This window comes from Canis aureus, chromosome 6 (genome assembly GCF_053574225.1).
Source record: "Canis aureus isolate CA01 chromosome 6, VMU_Caureus_v.1.0, whole genome shotgun sequence".
NCBI lineage: Eukaryota > Metazoa > Chordata > Mammalia > Carnivora > Canidae > Canis > Canis aureus.
Window position 1 is genome coordinate 60,544,274 of NC_135616.1, and position 20,064 is coordinate 60,564,337.

The window sequence follows — 20,064 nt, forward strand, 5'->3', positions numbered from 1 at the left end:
AAGATTTTATTTATTTATTCATGCGAGACACATAGAGAGGCGCAGAGATACAGGCAGAGGGAGAAGCAGGCTCCATGCAAGGTGCCCGATGCACGTCCCGGGATCACGCCCTGAGCACGCCCCGAGCGGAAGGCAGATGCTCGACGGCTGGGCCACCCAGGCGTCCCAAGCTGATCCATTTGTTCAGGGCAGCTTGTCAGGGTGCTAGGTGGCAGGAGGAGGGTCGCAGTCATTAGGCGGGCTCTGAGTGTGACCCTCCAGTCTGCTGCTCTCACCGTTCCCTTTTCACCCACCTTTACCCTAAATTCGCTTGTTACATCTTTGCCTTCGCAAAATCTGATGAACTGTTGCATCTACGTCCTGAATCCCTCTGCACCATTATTTTTCCTTTGATTACGAAGCCTCCTTTTACATTTCTTAATTGCCCCATCCTTCTGCCGTCTCCTTATCCAGTCCGCGTGCGCCGAAGGGCACAGGCATTAAAGCATCCCCTGACGCAGGCCGCTGCCTAGTGCCTCAGTTCTGGTCCTCAGAGGGTCCGTGCAAACTTCCGAGATCCAGGGCTCTGGGGGGCGGCTTGGCGAGTCTCCGGAGGCGGCGCCACACACTCGCCCGGGCCCGGGGCTACCGGACTTGCAGGAAGTTTCCGTTTCCTCCCGCGCGCTCACGGGATCGCCGGCGCACGGCGGAAAGCGGGCTGCGGGGGCGAGCGGGTCGCGCCGCGCTCCGGGCGCCGGGGGCCAGGTGCGCGCTCGCCTCGCCGAGCCCCCGCGGGCCGGAAAGGGGCGGGGCGGCCGCGGGCGGTGGGCGGAGCCTGGCGGCGGCGCGGCCAATGAAGTCCCGAGCCGGCGCCGGCCGTGCGCGTGACGCTGCGTAGCGGGCTGCGAGGCCGGGGGCGGAGGGGCCGGCGAGCGCGGCGCTTTATCTTCGCCCGCGGCGGGGCCGGCTGCGTCGCTGGCCTTGGGCGCCCGGCGAGCCTCCCGCCGCCCAGCGTCCCCCCCCCCCCCCGCCGGCCGCGCCGGGAGCGCCCCCCGGCTTTGCCCTCCCCGCCGAGGCCCCCGCCGTCGCGCTCCGGCCCCAGGTAATGCCCGTGCGCCCCGACCCCCTCCTCGCCGGCAGCCTGCGCCCTCCCGCCCCGGCCGGAGCGGAAGGGGAAAGAAGCGGAGGCTGCCCCTCCGGCCCGGCCGGCCCGGCCTTGCCTTGCCCTGGGTCGGGGGGAGGCCCCGCGAGTCCCGGGCGGTTACGGGGAGGGGGAGGGCGGGAAAGTTAGCGTGGGGCGCCCTCGAGGCTGGCCGCCCTTTAAACCGCGGGGGTTTGGTCCGCGGCCCCCCAGATCCCGTGGCATCTCTCCAGCGGGTGCTTCCAGAAGTTCCAAATTACAAGACGTTTTCTTCTTTAAAAAGCGAAACCAAAGCATGCGCTCAGGCAACCGGGGATTGATTGAGGAACGACCAAGTGTGCGAAGGGGCAGGTAGCTGGCACCTGAAGACCTCGCTGTCCCCCTCTGGCTGGGCACCAGAGCCTCCCATCAAGCTCCTATTTTATCTTCGAATATGATGGCTCTACTTTCCTGCCGCTGCTACATATTCATAGCCACCCGGTTTCTCTGATACGTGTATTTAGAAGTTATTTGTAACCGAGAAACGACTTTAAACGCTCTTTTTTTTTTTCGTGTTTCTGTATAGATGAAGTTCACCGGTCACTTTCTAAGTCGCTGCCACCGTTGAAACTACTCTTTTTTTTTTTTTTTTTCCCGGAATACCTGCCTTTGACACAGAATTCAGCTTGAAGCGGGTCCCTCCCTGCCCCCCTCCCCCCCTTTACATGGGTGATATCCACGAATCACTTGTTAGGGAAGTTTGTGTGTTGTCTAGAGGAGGGAATGGCTTCGGGGAGGAGCTCTGATACATTCAAGAGTAATCGTTTTAAAACGCACGTGTCTCAGTGCATCACATGTTTAGAAACCTCAGACATAAAAAAAAAAAAAAAAAAAAAGAAACCTCAGACATTTCACATTCTTGGAGAATAAAGAGCCACTCTCCTTCATTTCATTTTGGGCCACTTTCCTCCCGGGTCTCTAGGCTCAAACCACGTTGGTTTTATTTTTTTTTTGTTCTAAGAAAGGCTCTTTACTCACTCTCGTGGTCTTAAGGGATTTCCTCCACCTCTAGTACACCATTCTCCCCTTTCCCCAAATCCAACACATGCCTCAAATATCACTTACGGAGACCCAATCTGTATCTCTGTTAAGCCCTCCTAGAACTCTATTTTCCCTAGCAGCAGTTTATCATCAGTTGTAATAAGTTTGTCACTTAGATGCTTTGTTTCTTTTGGCGTGTAGTGTACATTTCATGAAGCTGGGCCAGTGCATCCTGCCTATAACTTGATTACCAGAGTCTGGCCTAACACCTGGCACAGCAGAACGCAGGAGCTGGAGAACAGAGGAAGGAACTTTTTTGAATGGAAAATGTTAACTAGGAAAGAGTGCCTGCCTGTTCCTTTTGGGAGGGAAATGGAAAAAGTTTTTAACAAAGGCCAGTTAACTTTTTTTTTAATCACATAGGATAAATGATGATTATATTGACCATATAAATGTGAATGAGAATTTGAATTCTTTAGCTAATTAATGACTCAATGATATAGAAGTGTTGTAGGGTTGTTCCTCCCTTTTTCTTTTTCTTTTTCCTTTCCTTTCCTTTCCTTTCCTTTCCTTTCCTTTCCTTTCCTTTTCGTTTTCTTTTCTTTTCTTCTTTCTTTTCCTTTTCTCTCTCCCTCTCTCTCTTTCTTTCTCTTTCTCTCCAAGTGGGCACCCCTCAGGGAGCCCCATGTGGGACTCGATCCTGGGACTCCAGGATCACGCCCTGAGCTGAAGGCAGATGCTCAACCACTGAGCCACCCAAGCATCCCTCTTTTTTTTTTTTAAATGACCTTACGTATTTATTCATGAGAGACACAGAGAGGCAGAGACAGGCAGAGGGAGAAGCAGGAGCCCGATGCAGGATTGGATCCCCATACCACTCTCTGAGCCAAAGGCAGATGCTCAACCTCTGAGTTCACTTAAGCATCCCTATAGGGTTGTTCTAGAGTACATCTTTGCTTGGAAGGGAGCGGGGAGAAACTATCTTTTGAATTGTAAGTTTATCTGCTGCTCTTCTTTTCCTCCACTGAATGTGAGGGGGACTTAGCAAAGTTGGTCACTGAGAGTAAGTTGGTTACTCGTTTTATTTTTTTTTTATTTTTTATTTATTTATTTTTTTTTAAAAAGATTTTTTTAATTTTTATTTATTTATGATAGTCACAGAGAGAGAGAGAGAGAGGCAGAGACACAGGCAGAGGGAGAAGCAGGCTCCATGCACCGGGAGCCCGACGTGGGATTCGATCCCGGGTCTCCAGGATCGCGCCCTGGGCCAAAGGCAGGCGCTAAACCACTGCGCCACCCAGGGATCCCGGTTACTCGTTTTATAGAGTTCTGTTTTTATTTTTATTTTTTTTAGATTTTATTTATTTATGAGAGACATAGAGAGGCAGAGACACAGGCAGAGGGAGAAGCAGGATCCATGCGGGGAGCCTGACATGGGACTGGATCCTGGGTCTTCAGGATCAGGCCCTGGGCTGAAGGTGATGCTAAACCGCTGAGCCACTCGGGCTGCCCGAGTTATAGGTTCTTTTGAAAGCTTTTTAAATAGGAACACTGCAGGTAGGCTAAAGTTGACATTCTTCCGAACAGGGTTCATTTGTTTCTCAAGTCAATTTTTGTGTTGGTTTCTGAAGGCAAATTAGATACTATCACACTGAACATTACAAAACCAATGCACAGATTGGATTCTTAAGAAATAGTTGCCCAATCTGTATTGTACTTTAAAATAGCTCTCTGGTCTGCTTTTTGTCACCTTGAGTGTAAATATTTCCATTGCAACTTAGTGGCCATGTGACTTTGAACAGGCTTCATAGCGTTTCCAAATCTTTTGCCTCTTTTAAAATGCAAATATTAAATGAGATATGTGGTGCACCTGCCCTGCTGTCCAGCACCGTAAATGTTACTGGCTTAGTAAACATTAGTTCCTGGTTCCTTTGTTGCTGGACCTCTTGAGAGACTAGTCTTATGATCACTGTTTTTACTTACTCAACTCATTTTGCAACCCAATCCAATATATTTCTTTCTCCTCCTTCCTGAACAAATTGTACAAATTTTAGCTATTAATGTCCCCAAATTGTGAAATATCCTAGGTCCCTCCCTCCTTTTTTAATTTCTGTTTTTTTTTTTTTTTTTTGGTCTTACTTGAATTTTCCATGATATTGATCAGATTACTTTTGAGTCTTTTTTTTTTTTTAATATAGATTTTTATTTCTTTATTAGAGAGTGAGAGCATGAGTAGGGGGGAGAAGGAGAAGCAGGCTCCCCGCTAAGCAGGGAGTCCTTCTGGACCCTTGACAGACTGAACCAACCAGGCACCCTTCTTGAATCTTTTAACTGGATTTCTAACATTGCTTGCTCTGGTCCTCCTCTAATCTCTCCTAGGCCTTGTTTCCCCGCCCCCCCCCCCCCCCAGTATTCTTTAAGTGCCTTGTAATATTGGGAAAATGACTTAATCTGTGAAATAGGAAAATAGTATCTCCTGCATAGGTAGTTGTGAGAATTGAATGAGTCATAGTAAGTACTAGGTAAATATTAGCTTTATTGTTTCCTATGGTCCCTGCCTGGGAGATTTCCTTCCTGTGTCTTGGTCTTAGCTGCTCCCACTCATGAATCCAGATCTTTGTCTCTAGTCCAGGCTTGTATGTTCATCTGTCTGCCTTTTCATCATTTGGCTGACCTACAGGCATATCATACTGAACTTACCTACTCCTTTCTCTTCTGTAATTTCTTAGCTTAATGGCACACCCGTGACCTTAGTCAGCTGAGTTAGGAAACTCTGGATCTCTATTTCTGGATGCCTTCTGGCTGTAGCCACCTGGATATCATAAGTATCACCTTGATGCTTGTACATTTATCTTATCTCTGATTTCTTTGTGAGATCATTTGTTTATATAGTAATAAAATAATCACATGCAAGGTGCCTGGGTGGCTCATTTGGTTAAGTATCTGCTTTCTGCTCAGGTCATGAGCCCAGGGTCCTGGAATAGGTCCCAAGTTGGGTTCCCTGCTCATTGGGGAACCTGCTTTTTCATTTGCCTCTTCCCCACCCCGCTCGTGCTCTCTTTTGTGCTCTCTCTTTCTCAAATAAAATGTTTAAGAAAAAAAAATTGCATGCCATTTGAGGCTTATTTCTCACCTTTATCTTTTTTATGTGTTTGCTTATTGTTCTTTTTGACAGTCCCTCATCCTCTACATTGTCTTATTAAAAGACAAATATTAAGTCATTCTCTTGTTTTTTTATGTATATATTTAAAGTGTTTTTTAAAAGGTTTTATTTATTCATGAGAGAGACAGAGGTAGAGACACAGACAGAGGGAGAAGCAGGCTTCCCTCATAGAGCTTGATGTGGGACTCGATCCCAGAGCCCCAGGATCATGCCCTGAGCCGAAGGCAGATGGTCAACCACTGAGCCGCCACCCAGGTGCCCCTGATTCCTACTTTTAAAGTTTTCTTTCTCTCCTGTCATCTAGAGTTATGCCTTTGGCAGTCACTGCGTTTTTCTGTTTGAAAATGCCAACAGGATTACCTACCTCATAGGGTTATTGTTAGGATTAAAGGAGGGAATGTACACAAATGTACACAAAGCTCTTATCAGAGAGTAGAGCAAATAGTTCCCAATAAAGGGAACTGGCTAACAATTCTTAATTTTTCTGATTATTTGGTGCTGTGTTAAAAAATAGAGCAGAAGGGAGAAAATGAAGACGGACCAGTTAGGTTACTACAGAGAGGGGACCACGGTTTAGACTCTGGTAAAGGTGGTGGGTGTGGTGAGAATACACCAGAAGTGGGGATTTATTTTGAAGGCAGAGTAAAATGGACTTGCTGTTGGATGGGATAAGGGGAAGTAGAGAATTAAGGATGACTCCTAGGTTTTGTTTAAAATCTGGGCAGAGTGACTGCTAGTCCCATTGAGATGGATAGGACCGTGAGAAGAATGGCATTGGTGGGAACATTAGTAGTTCAGTTGCTGGAAACCAGAATTATGGACATGGTACAGTTGTTGGTTAACAGTAAGTTCTAGGGGAAGGAACATAAGAAAAGCTTGTTGGAGACGGGAAGTCAGGGAGCTGGGAGGCCAGGGTATTGGATGGATCTTTGTACATGGATGTTGAAGGTAAAGAAACATGGAAAAGTTAGTGGTAGCGACCGAGGGGGAGTGAGATTCAGATGTTCCCTCATAATCTTATGATTTACATGATCAGAGGATTTGATCAAAATGAGGTGAGCCATTTTTTTTTTTAAGATTTATTTACGAGGTGGGGGGGAGGACAGGGCGGAGGAGTAGAGGGAGAGGGAGAGAGAACCCCAAGTAGATTCTGTACTGACTGCAGAATCTAGTGCAGGGTTTGATTTCATAACCCTGAGATCCTGACCTAAGCTGAAACCAAGAATCAGATTCTTAACCAACTGTGCCACTCAGGTGCCCCAAGGTGAGCCATTTTTAGCCATTTGTCTTTCCTAATGTCTGTATGTATAATAATAATAAAACTTGCTAATATTTTCTTGGAAGCCACGTGGTATTTGAATTGCATTTGAAAAAGTATATAAATATGGCCCTTTATTTACCCCCCTCTAGTACTTCATAAAAGCAAACCCTAGAATTTGAGGGATGATATGGCTTAATGTTTGACTGTCATTTATAGCATATGGGAGGTAGATATGTAGGTATCAGATTACTTGGTTAATTTTGCAATCTTGGTTGTAAATAATAATGGCACTTCCGTGTATATTGTCTTCTATTGTTACAGCTCGGTGTCATTGTATTTATCTCCATGTTCTAGATGAGGAAACAGATTCAGAAGGTTGGAGGATTTACTGAGGACACGGTGATGTGATCGAGCAGGGGTGTAAACTATCTCTTAGTGTTTAGCTAACCAATCCTGTGCCCTTGCAGTTCTCACTTCCTGCTAAATAGAGGAAATTGAGGCCAAAGAAGTTAGTATGGACTATGACACAAAGATTTTGTTGTGTAGAGTTAACATTTTCTTCTTTGGCTCACTTCTAAAATAAGTAGCTTTAAACTATGGCAGTGTAATTGTGCAGACTCAGTACCGGTGTTTTGGCTTTTGAAGTAAGGCTTTCTTGTCTAGACTGGGTTGTTGGCTCCTGGTCTCATAACCAAGAACTTTAATGTTTTCATTATTCTCTGGGGTACCCAGGCTTAATTTTTTGTTTGTTTGTTTGTTTTTTCTTTGCTTGTTAAATAGCATCTATTCGTCAAACTTGTTTTATGAAGTATTTTTTTCACTTTTTTTTTTTTTAAAGATTTTATTCATTTATTCATAGAGACAGAGAGAGAGAGAGAGAGAGGCAGAGACACAGGCAGAGGGAGAAGCAGGCATCATACAGAGAGCCCGACGTGGGACTCCATCCAGGGTCTCCAGGATCATGCCCTGGGCTGCAGGCGGCACTAAACCGCTGCGCCACCGGGGCTGCCCTTTTTTTCACCTTTTTATTTTTTTTTATTTTTATTTATTTATTTTTTTCAATGTGTACTCAGTCATTCGTTTATTTCTCAAGATGTGCACACTCAAGTGTTGAGTCGGCCAGGACAGGTCGAGGCTCCTAGGTATGTACACGTCCTTCCGTGGCTTGGGTTTTTTTTCACCTTTTTAAAAGTAGGCTCCACTCCTAACATGAAGCTCAGGGTGGGGTCTGAACTCACAACTCTGAGATCAAGACCTGAGCTGAGACCAAGCGTCAAACGCTTAACTGACTGAGCCACCCAGGCGCCCCGTTAATCAACATAAAATAATCAACAAGATTTAGTCTCAGAGCCAAAAGTAACAGTGTTTTAGTCAGCCTGTACAAGTTGCTTTATGTGATAAAATGTATAATTATTTAAATTATTGAAATATTTGAAGTTTTTGCATACCCTTAGAAGTCTAGGGGACCCTCCCCAACCCTGATTAAGAACACTTGTCATAGATCTTGTTGAGTAGGATGTATGTACTGTTAACAGTAAAGATGGTGTTCGTTGTCATCCTCCCAGCTTATGTTTGCCTCCTGATTCTCTATGTGAGAGAACTCTGTTAGAAAATTGGTTGTATTAACTGATAGGTCTGTATTAATGCATGCCTATCATGTTTCAGCTACTCCCCTACTAGATTTGAGGGTTTCAAAGAGAAAATATATTGTTCTTGTCTTGGGGAACCTTATGCTTCGTTTTAGAGGCAGACGGTGTTGCTGAGTGTAGTGGTGTAATGGGATGTACAGAGTGCAATGGGGCCGCAGAGGGGGATGACGTGAGAGATGATGCCCTATCAAACCTTAGCACAGGAGATCATTCAAGGTGTCTGGTGATTACAGCCTAGGCTATGGAATCCCTGGGTCCGGTTTTGGATCTTAGTTCTGCTGTTGGAGAACTGTATGATTCAGGGCAAGTTAAATTCCCTCTAAACTATATTTTTTTCACCTGTAAAATGAGGATAATACCTGTCTTCGTATGGTTGTAAAGATTGAAAACAAAGGACTTAGCAGTACAGTGTCTGGCAGGCACAAAGTAACTGCTCATTAAGTCAAAGCTGTTATTACTGCTGTTTCTACTGCTGCTATTCTGACCCTTTGAAGGCTGAGTAGGGTTAGCTATATAAGGGGCAGGGGAGAAAGAGCTTTCTAGAGACAGGAAGGAATATTTGGGAAGACATGGTAACCAAAGACAGTATTGGGGAATGAAATAACATATTTGCTTTACAGATTATATTGAGATTAAAATACACATAAAGCACATAAACATGCACAAGTATAGTCGCCATCACATCTCTGTTTAGATGCAAAAAGTACAGTCCTTACTTTTTAATTGCTAGTTACCCTCTGTACAGTTCCTTCCTTTTTTGAAACATCTTGGTTCTTTTTGCATCTTTATGTTTTCTTCCCTGATCTCTACTTGCTGATGTCTTACTTGGAGGGCATCCCCTAGTTTTTTTTTTTTAAGATTTTATTTATTTGGGATCCCTGGGTGGCGCAGCGGTTTAGCGCCTGCCTTTGGCCCAGGGCGCGATCCTAGAGACCCGGGATCGAATCCCACGTCGGGCTCCTGGTGCATGGAGCCTGCTTCTCCCTCTGCCTCTGTCTCTGCCTCTCTCTCTCTCTCTCTGTGTGACTATCATAAATAAATAAAAAAAATTAAAAAAAAAAGATTTTATTTATTTATTCATGAGAGACACAGAGAGGCAGAGGCAGACACCCCACAGGAAGAGCCTGATGAGGAACTCAATCCTGGGACCGGGATCCCACCCTGAGCCAAGCCACTCAGCCACTGTTCGACTCAGGTGTCCTCCTCTCATCTTTTCTGTTGGAGAATTAAATGCTCTTCTGGCTTCCTCTGTCACTGTTACACAAAGCACTTTTATCAGTTGCCCTGACCTCTTTCCTAGGTTCCTCTGAATTGAATCTTATTGGTCTCCTAACATTTTGACTTGAGGTATTCATTTGCTGTTCCATAATAAGGTTCATTTGTTTGATTTCTGAAAAAATTAGAAGGGAAATGATCTAGATTACTCATGGTTACATTGCTAAGCAGTGATACTTAAGGAAACAATCAAATGCACCGTGTACTACATTTCATACTAGAAAGGACATTTTAACATAAAAATTTAGAAAGCCCATAATAATAGAATTGAAAAATACGTAGCTTTAAAAATAATGTAGTGAGTACTTCATTATTTTTCTTTTTGCTTCAGACTAATGAAAACATAATAAAACACTGCTTTGGAGTAAGTAAACCTTGTAGTGTGTTCATATCAATCTGCCAAAAATTTGACTGTGATCATATTTTTCCATGCTTAGAATGGCTCACCACTGCCTAACTGAAAAAAAGTCCTCCTTTCTTAGGCCTTTTCAGTTTAACTCCAGCTCTCCTTTCTAGTCTTTTCCCTCATCACATTTCCCTGTTAACAACTTAAAAAAAAAATTAAGAGAGTTAATGGTGTTTGTGGTTTGGATCTAGCCCAAGTTCAAATCTGGCCCTGTGTGGTCTTGGGCAAGTTACTGTCAAGAGAAGAAAAGCAGGGATCCCTGGGTGGCGCAGCGATTTGGCGCCTGCCTTTGGCCCAGGGCGCGATCCTGGAGACCCGGGATCGAATCCCACGTCAGGCTCCCGGTGCATGGAGCCTGCTTCTCCCTCTGCCTGTGTCTCTGCCTCTCTCTCTCTCTCTCTCTGTGTGACTGTCATAAAAAAAAAAAAAAAAAAGAGAGAGAAGAAAAGCAGCCCTTGGCATCCCAGAGCTGTGCTGGTATCAGCTAGGCCTTGATGTTGCCATGAGCTAGCCTGGCACTTAGCCTCTGGGTCGTCTTGGTGTACTTGCATTGAGCACAAACAATTTCACTGAGTATCAGCGTCAAGACCTGATGGATCAAGACCAAAACAGGAACATGCCGTACTCAGGTCTTGACCTAGACAAAACGTGAACATGGTCCAAGTCATAAAATCTCCAATACCCCTCCCTACAGGCTATAATGTGAATGACTGTTGCTGTTATTTTGGTTACAGCTTCAGCCTCCCTATAGAGATTTGTTGATCTACCCAGTCAGAGAATTGTTCCTACTTTCTGGCTGCACTCAGGCCAGAGTAAACCTCTGCTTCTCTGGACTCTCCCAAAAACTCATCTAGCCAATTCCCAAATCTTGAATAAGTCATTTCTGATATTCTGAAATTCCCATTGTTTCCCTTGGCATGTGATCTAATAAACTAAACTTGTTCAGCTGTAGGTATGTTCCTGGTGTGTGGGTGGAGGGCATTGACAGTAAGTTGTTTGAGCCTTGATTTTTTTTTTTAACATGTGAACTGTGATTAATAACCTCTTTTTTTGCAGTTATAAATGATTAGGTGAGAAAACTTAAAGTACCCAAGAGAGTCCTTGAGTTTTTAGCTACTCAACAAAAGCTTGTTTTCCTATTCTCTAGTAAAGTAGTCGGATCATTCCCCCTTCCCCTCTTGGGCTTGGAAGGACCTTGTTTAAACGCGTTCTCATCTGTGGGTGCTCTGTTCTTATCATTCAGGACTCCAAATACCTTCTTTTCTGTGATACCTTTATGTCTCCCCATGATCTCTTCTGTTTCCAAACTTCAGGTATTGTTTTTACCACTGACTTGACTGTTAATTGTACTCTACTTGTGACATTTTTGTACTTATCTTTTGTTATCTAGTTCTTTTTTAAAGATTTATTTATTAGAGAGTATGCATGAGTAGCAGAGGGAGAGTGAGTCTCCAGCTGCTCCATACTGATCATGGAGCCCCATGTGGGGCTTGATCTCTTGGATCTGAGATCATGACCTGAGCTTAAACCAAGAGGCATATGCTCAACCGACAGCACCACCCAGGTGCCCCTTGTTATAAAATTCTTTTTTTTTTTTTTGGTTATGTAATTCTTAATTTTTTATATACTTCTGTCTTGTTCAACTAAACTGTTCTTTAAGAATGGGGCCTTTGTTTAGATAAGGACCATAGAAACCAGGTATTTTATAAAGAATAATTTCTTTGAATTTATTATAGTATGTTGTATTCAGAAAATGCTTAAATAAGATTAAGGTAAAACAAAAGGAAGAAAATATGTCATTTTTCACCTCAAATATGGTGATAGTGTGACATTTGCCTAAGTCACATCTGCAAAGTGAAAGTGAAGGGGAGCAAAATATGCCACCCCAAAATGTGCCAGTTTGTCATATTGATTATTTTGAATCAAAGTTACTTAAGAACATCCAGTGCAAGGAGGACGCTCTGAGCCTCCTTTGTCTTCCTGAAAACAGGAAGAAAATCTCCCAGGTGAAACATACCCTCCCTAGCAGGTGGGTAGAAGACATCCCCTGTCATCAGACGTAAGGAATTTCAGGCTAAGAAGGCTGTTTAACAAGACTTATGACTTCTTCAGTAATTGACTACCCTAAGTCTAAACCCCTTTGTCTTAGCAGGTCTTCACACATATATTGTTTCTTTGTTTGAAAAGATATAGCATTGCCTGCTTTGGTTACTTCTTTATGTCCCATTGTTTTTATGGTCTCTCTTACGAAATTAAATGTGTTTTTTCTCCTGTTAATCTGTCTTATGTCAGTATGATTACCAGATCAACCCAGAAATCTAGAAGGGAAGAAGGGAAAAGTTTCATCTCCAACAAAAGCTTTTCATGTCTTCCTTCCTAGACAGTACAATGGTGGGCGAAGAGAAGACGTCTCTAAGAAAACGGCTGTCAAAGTCCAGGGAAAATTCTGAGGAAAAGGAAGACCAGAGGAGCCCTTCAAAGGAGTCCCTAGAGACACCTAGCAATGGTGAGGCTTTTAATTTTTTTTTTCCAGCTATTTAAGTTTTATTAACCTTACTCAGTAAATATGTACGATGTGAAGTTATTTTTATAGTGAAGATTGCTGAGGATACTGCAGAGGACATGCTTCACTACCATTGACCTTGCTGGCAGGGGATGACTTCTTATCTACTGCCTTGATAACTCCAAGGACCACCGTTTGTCTCATGTCCTGCACAGCGAAACGGCCTAGAGAAGGTCTCCACACACATGGCCTTGCTGGGGACTGTGTACACAGTGGCCATATCACCAGGCTCCAGGGCTTTGGCTCGTCCTCCAGCCTCTTGCTTGAGAGCTGATCAGTCTTTTCCCCACAGTTTAGGAGATGTGAGCCTTAGGGCAGTCCTGCGCTCGGGCATGCCAGCATCCATCTGCCTGGGCTGCTTTAAGACTGTCACCTGTGCCATGGCGCTGCCAGCCTCAATGGGAACAATCATTCTTGCTGTCTCTGGCCACATCTGCACGAGGCACATCCTTCACGACGCATACTTCCCGCTGAAGTCCACATTGTCACCAGCAGGGCCTCCAACAGGCCTCGTGGTGCACCTCCACAGACCTGACCTCCAGTGAGGTTGGTGGGGACAAAGGTGACCACCGTCCCAGGTTTCAGGAAGCCAGTTCCACCTGGCCTCTAGGCACAGTGCCAATACCTCTGATCTTGTACACATCTTGTTGACTGGATGGGAGAGTAGAGTCCAGAGACTTCCAGCAGAGTCACCTCAGTGACATTTCATTTGTCCTCCTGACCATCCAGCCAGGGCACATTGTTGCTGTACTGGCCTGAACTGGGCACAGAGGCTCTGGTGGTCAGGTTGTAGCCAGGCTTCCTGAGGTGGGTGCTCACTTCCTAATGATCTGGAAGTGCATGGCGCTGTCTGTAGGCCTGGCAAAGCCCCTCTCGTTGGCAGCCATAATGAGCCGCAAGCTTCTTCAGGCCCCACGTCTAGGCTCTGGTGTGTGCTCGAGGGTCTGCCTTTCTTGAAGCTGCCTGTTTTGAACTTGAGCATGCTGCTGCCATGATGAGCACAGTGCACTTGGCCTTGGATGTCCAGTGATCACATTCTTGATGAAGTCCCCAGGGCCTGGAGCATTGGTGGTGGTGACAGAATGTTTGCTAGTTTCAGACCGTCGGAGGGACACGTGAGTGGTGATGCTGCACTCTCCCTCCACTTTCAGCTTGTCCAGCACTTGGGCATATTTGAAGGAGCTCTTGCTCAAAGCTACTGCTTCCTCCTTGAACTTCTCAGTTTTTTAAATCCGTGCCTCCTTATAGAAGAGCTAGATGTCTGGTGGTGGTGGACTTGCTGGAGTCTGTGTGGCTAATGATGAAAAGCAAAGACATTGAATAGGGGTGTTTGCCCGTGGTGATAAGTTCATTAGTCAGTGCTCTGAAGGAAAAGAAGCAAACTTGATTCAGAGATCAGCAAGAGCTACCACAGCTGTGAGAGAGACTTAATTTTTTTGAAGTGAGTGAATGAAATAAATTCAGTGTTTTAGAACAGGGATTGCCATCTCTTTAGCTCTCTATATTATAAGTGGGTATGCTGGTAAGTGCGAAGGTCCAGAGGTGAAAGATAAATTGACAAAGAGAATAGAAGAGAACATTTTGATTTAAGCACCAGTCACAGCCACACTATGCTGGTGACACTGGTGTGTAAATTGTTGCAGATGTCACAGAGGTAAGCTTTATTGATGTAAGTGGAATTTGCAGTGTCTACTTTAAGATTTATGTTACATAGAGTTTCCTATGTCTAGTAATAAAGAAATTAGAAAATAAGCCCTTTCTTGTTAATTAATTCCATGAACATTTTTTGGGTATCTACTGTGTTTTAGACGCCATTCATCCATTTATTCCTTGAATCACCTAACCTGTCAATAATTACTGGTGCCCTGCTAGGAGCTGGCGCCATTCCAGTGACCAGTACTGTGTGTTTGCCCTCATGGAGTTCCACGTTAGGTGAGTGAGAACCCCTCCCCCAATTAACATAATGAGATTATTATAAATAAGTGCTACTAATTACTCTTCAAAGAGGTAATGAGTATAATGAGAGTAATTAGCAGGTACCTAACTTAGTTCAGCACAGGGTTGTAAATCTTGGGGGGGAAGAGAGATTAGGAAGTTTTATTAGTTCTTCTATCCAAGTTTGCTTAACACACAAATACAAAGAGTATGACACAGTGCTTATTGTTAAGGTCAAGGCTTATGCTTAACATTGATAGATCTGTAAACACAGCTCCAACTGATGTCATCTGTTGCACCAGCCTATTTATTTTTGCAATGACATTTGTATAGGTCTGATTTCAAGGAGGATTTGAGATTTAAGCCTTGTTTGGTTAACAAATAGGGATATCAGACAGGTTGTCTTTGGCATTGTGAAACTTCTTTCATAATGAAAAGTTCTTTTGCTCTTCCTACTTAAGTCTAATTGTAAATACAGCAGCTGGATCCCACCAGGAATATACATGTTGCTGCTTACATTTGCATGATGAAGTTTATTGATTGTTAGGCTCTTCGTTAGCTATTTATGAAATATTTATATTGCATATGGCTAGTTTCAATGTGATATAAAAAGTGAAATTTGTGCACAAGGATGAGTCAGCATTGAGTAGTAACCTTCCCCTTCTATGATTCTGGGATGGTTGGTAATCCATGTTGTCTGCCTTGGAGACAGAAAAATCACTTTATTGAAAGAAAATATGATTTTTCTCTTAATGTTCCAATTTGTAAAAAGCTTTTAAATTACTCTTAATTTTTACATATTTTCAGTGCCTCTTATTATCTTAATTCATTAAGTTTTAACATTCCAAGTTCTTTTTTTATTAAAAAAAGATTTTATTTATTCATGAGAGACACACAGAGGCAGAGACATAGGCAGAGGGAGAAGTCCTGCAGGGAGCCTGATGTGGGACCAGATCCCAGGACCCTGGGATCACCTGAGCCAAAGGCAGATGCTCAACCACTGAGCCACCCAGGTGCCTCTAAACATTCTAAGTTCTTTTTTTTTTTTTTTTTTTAACATTCCAAGTTTTTTTTTTTTTTTTTTTTTAATTTTTATTTACTTATGATAGTCACACAGAGAGAGAGAGAGAGAGGCAGAGACATAGGCAGAGGGAGAAGCAGGCTCCATGCACCAGGAGCCCAACGTGGGATTCGATTCCGGGTCTCCAGGATCGCGCCCTGGGCCAAAGGCCGGCGCTAAACTGCTGCGCCACCCAGGGATCCCTTAACATTCCAAGTTCTAATGCAGATATTAAATCGAATTGTTAGGATGTGTGGGTGGCTCCGTGGTTGAGCGTCTGCCTTTGGCTCAGGTTGTGATCCCAGGGTCCTGGGATTGTGTCCTGTATCAGGCTTCCTGCCAAGAACTTGCTTCTCTCTCTGCCTGTGTCTCTGGCTCTCTGTGTGTCTTTCATAAATAAATAAATAGAATCTATAAAAAAAATTGTTTAGCTTAAAGCCAGAAGCATGACCTCCTTGGTTGTAAGGCTTATCTGAAAATAGAATGTGTTTCTCCACTTGTTTTGACTTTGCTCACTTTGGGGAATAAGCAGATGGGTAAAATGTGGCCTCTGAAAGCAAGCCATGCCAATCAGTATGTATGGCCCACTAACCAGGACTGAGGTCATCAGCACCACCTGGGAACTTGTTAGAAATGCCTCACCTCACCTTTACTGAGGATGATTTTATTTTAAAAAGTTTTGTAGGTGATATGTAGGTTCAAGTTTGAGGTACAATCTTGGACAGTTCTCAGTTGGTATGTACATTGGAATACTCCAGAAGAATGGAACCAGTAAGATATATATAGATACATAGATAGATTTATTATTAGGTATTGGCTCAGATGGAGGCTGAAGTCCCACAATCTTGCATCTACAGGTGGGAGTCCTACGGAAGCCAGTGTGTAGTTCAGTCCAAATCTGTAGTCTTCAGAGGCCTGCTAACCAGGGACCAGTGGCATAGCATAGGTCTCACTCTGGGGCCTACGAATCCAGGAAGGAGATGAGTGTCCCATTTTAATCAAGAGTACAAATATGCCCTTCTGCCACTTTTTTTCCTCAGGCCCTCCAGCACTGGGGAGGGTGATCTTCTTTACTCAGTCTGATTCAAATGCTTATCTCTTCTGGAAACACCCTTACACCTAGAAATTATGTTTTATCGGCTATCTGGGCATTCCTTAGCCCAGTCAGGTTGACACAAAATTAACTTGTAGAATGAAAAGAAATCACTCAACAAACAGAAACAGCTTATTGAACCCCATCCTGGACCTATTCAATCAGAATCTCAGGGGAAGGGTCCCAGGAATGTTAAGTTTGAAAAAGTTTGCTGGATAATATTGACTGGCATCGCTAGTTGAAACATACTGTTATCAAGAGCTCATATCTAACTGTCTTGTGATGTGTCATTTGACATAGCTCTAAGGATTTTTTCATTACACTTGTGTAATTCTTGAATTCTTTTTTTTTTTTTTTTTAAAGATTTTAAAAATTTATTCATGAGAGACACAAGAGAGAGAGGCAGGGGGAGAGGAAGAGGGAGAAGCAGGCTCCATGCAGGGAGCCTGACGTTGGACTTGATTCCAGGTCTCCAGGATCATACCCTGGGCTGAAGGCGGTGCTAAACCGCTGAGCCACTTGGGCTGCCCTAATTCTTGAATTCTTATTCTGTGTTTCTTCATTCTAGTGAGCTGTCAATGTGATGATTTTATGTCCTAATTTGCTCAAGTTTAGTCTCACAGGTTACCTGTGTCCAACCTAATTCTTTCTAGTGGAGGTGTACCGGTTTGTTAAAGTGTCACCTGACTTTTGGGTTATTGAATTAATAGTGACCATCACAGTGACTATAGTATTCACATTTTCACAAAAGTATCTTTACCCAGTGCCTAGTAAGTGAAATTATTAATTAGCTGTCTTGATTTTTGTGGCATTTGTTTGAAACACCAGTTCTGAAGATAACTTCTTGTCTAAATTGAAAAAATGTTACCATTACCTGATTTTATTTTATTTTTTTTATTTTTTATTTTTTCGATTACCTGATTTTAAAAGTAATACATACTTATCTAAAGTTTTTATTTTGCCATCTTGTACCTGCAGTTAAATGTGTTCAGTTCAAAATATACAGAAAAGAATAAGCAAGCAGAAGTGACTCAAAATTCTGTCATGGAAAAATGGGTATATATTGTCCAGACATACATATTTCATTCCCATGAATTATTAACATTTTACACAGACAGAATAGTTTATAGGTTGTTCAGTAACTGGGGTCTCAAGAACCCCATGGTAGATTTCTTTCCATTGTCAAGTAGTAGATGAGTGGCTACAAAGCATTTTATTCTGTATGCATCATATTGTTTCCCTGATGAATTTATTTTTCTGGTATAAAGAAATGGTATTGGACATTTTTACATATTCCACAGATGCCTAAAGAAGAACTGCAGGGTCAAAGTTATTTTAAGAAAAATATTTTGATATATTGTCCTGGATTGCAGCATTTACCTTATACTATGTAAACTTATCCTTCTTTATTTTTGTTGTTACTATATTTAAATTTAAAAAATCTTATATCTCCGGACACCTGGGTGGCTCAGCAGGTGAGTGTCTGCCTTTGGCTCAGGGCGTGATCCCAGGATCTGGAATGAAGTCCCACATTGGGCTCCCTGTGGAGAACCTGCTTCTCCCTCTGCCTGTGTCTTTGCCTCTCTCTCTCTCTCTCTCTCTCATGAATAAATAAATCTTAAAAAAAAATCTTATTTCTCAAAAAAAATCTTATTTCTCCCTTACTACCTCTTTTCATGACTGTATACCTGTTTTTTTTTTCTGATTTGCATTTCTTCTAATATTCTGATATTACAAGAACTAATAGAATAGTTCATTTCTAGGAGAAGTACATGGAAATGATGGCCCTGTATAACTTAAGAGGAAAAGCTAACACTTAGAGCCTTATCTAGACCCTGAATTAGCTCTGCCATTTACCAATTCTGTCTTTTTTTTTAAGATTTATTTATTTGAGGGAGAGAGAGTGAGCATGTACAAGAGAGGAGGGAGGGTCAGAGGAGGAGCTTGGTGCAGGGCTTGATCTCACAATCCTGAGATCATGACCTGAGCTGAAACCAAGAGTCAAATCCTCAACCAAGAGCCACCCAGGAGCCACACCAGTTCTGTCTTTATGCTGAATGTACAAACATGATTGAGTAGAGCTTGGTTTGGTCTAGGCTTTTTCTTTTTCTCCTCCTTGTTTTTATCTCCTTTTCCACCCATCCTTCATATGCCTCATGGCCCTTTCTTCTCTTTTTTTCCTTTTGAGTCTTCCAAGTTTTTTATTGATGTAGTTTCCTACCATTTTATGGTTATTTCTACCAGCATACCATTTTATGGTTATTAGAGTTCCAGCTTCTCCACATCTTCACCAATACTTAACTGTCTTTTGATGACAATATCCTAGTGAGTGGTTTTGAATTGTATTTACCTGAGGTCTAATGATACTGAATGTCTTTTCATATGCTTCCTGGCTATTTGCACTTTTTTTTTTAAGTTTTTATTTATTCATGAGAGACACACAGATAGACAGAGACACAGGCAGAAGGAGAAGCTGGCTCCCCACAAGGAGCCTGATGTGGAACTCAATCCTGGATCCTGGGATCATCCCTGAGCCAAAGGCAGATGCTCAAATGCTGAGCCTCCAGGTGCCTCTCTCTCTCTCTCTCTCTCTCTCTCTTTTTTTTTTTTTTAGAAATATCTGTTTATATCCCTTGCCCATTTTTTAATTTGGCCTTTTATTACAGAGTTGTAAGAGTTACCCAGAATAAAAAACTGGATTCTGGATACTAGACCCTTATCAGATACGTGATTTACAAATAATTTCTCCAATTTTGGGAGTTGTCTTTTCACTTTCTTGATGATATCCTCTCCAGTATAAAGTTTAAAAATGTTGATGAATCTGGGATGCCTGGATGGCTCAGTCGGTTGGGTGTCCAACTCTTGATTTCAGCACAGGTCATGACCTCTAGGTTGTGAGATGAGGCCGTGCATCGTCCTTGGTGCTGGGTGTGCAGTCTGCTTGAGATTCTCTCTCCCTCTCCCTTTGCCCCTCTCTTCCTTTCCACTCTCCCTCTCTAAATAAATAAATAAATAAAATCTTAAAAAATGTTGTATCCAATTAATTTATTTTAAAGATTTTATTTATTCATGAGAGACAGAGAGAGAGAGAGAGAGAGAGAGAGAGAGGCAGAGACACAGGCAGAGGGAGAAGCAGGCTCCTCACAGGGAGCCCGATGTGGGACTCAATCCTGGGACTCCAGGATCATGCCCTGGGCTGAAGGCAGGCGCCAAACCGCTTAGCCACCCAGGGATCCCCCAATTTATTTTTTTCTTTGGTTGCTTGTACATTAGGTGTCATGTTTAAGAAATCATTGCCTAATGCAAGATAATACAGATAATTAAAAGTAATTGTATTTTTTATTATGGTACAATACACATAAAGTAAAATTTATCAGCTTAGCCATTTTTAAATCCACAGTTCAGTAGTAGTTCGTACATTGACATTGTATGGTCATCATCACCATACATCTCTAAAACTCATCATCCAAACCCTGGCAATCACCATTCTAGTTTATGTCTGTGTGATTTTGACTGTTC

At 43.0% G+C, this 20,064-nt stretch overlaps 1 protein-coding gene across 5 annotated transcripts in view; it reads left to right on the top strand.

Moving 5' to 3' along the window:
* Positions 1-924: 924 nt before the first annotated feature.
* Positions 925-20,064, top strand: part of SOAT1 (sterol O-acyltransferase 1) — a 75,670-nt gene continuing 56,530 nt past the window's right edge. The window contains exons 1-3 of one of the 5 annotated variants that reach the window (XM_077901869.1): positions 925-1,081; positions 12,275-12,400; positions 14,330-14,389. In XM_077901869.1, the coding sequence (XP_077757995.1) occupies positions 12,283-12,400; positions 14,330-14,389 (178 nt within the window). In that variant the 5' untranslated portion in view covers positions 925-1,081; positions 12,275-12,282. Of the gene's footprint in view, positions 1,082-12,274; positions 12,401-14,265; positions 14,390-20,064 lie in introns of those variants that run through there. The other 4 variants (XM_077901871.1, XM_077901870.1, XM_077901872.1 and 1 more) reach the window with 4 other exon arrangements.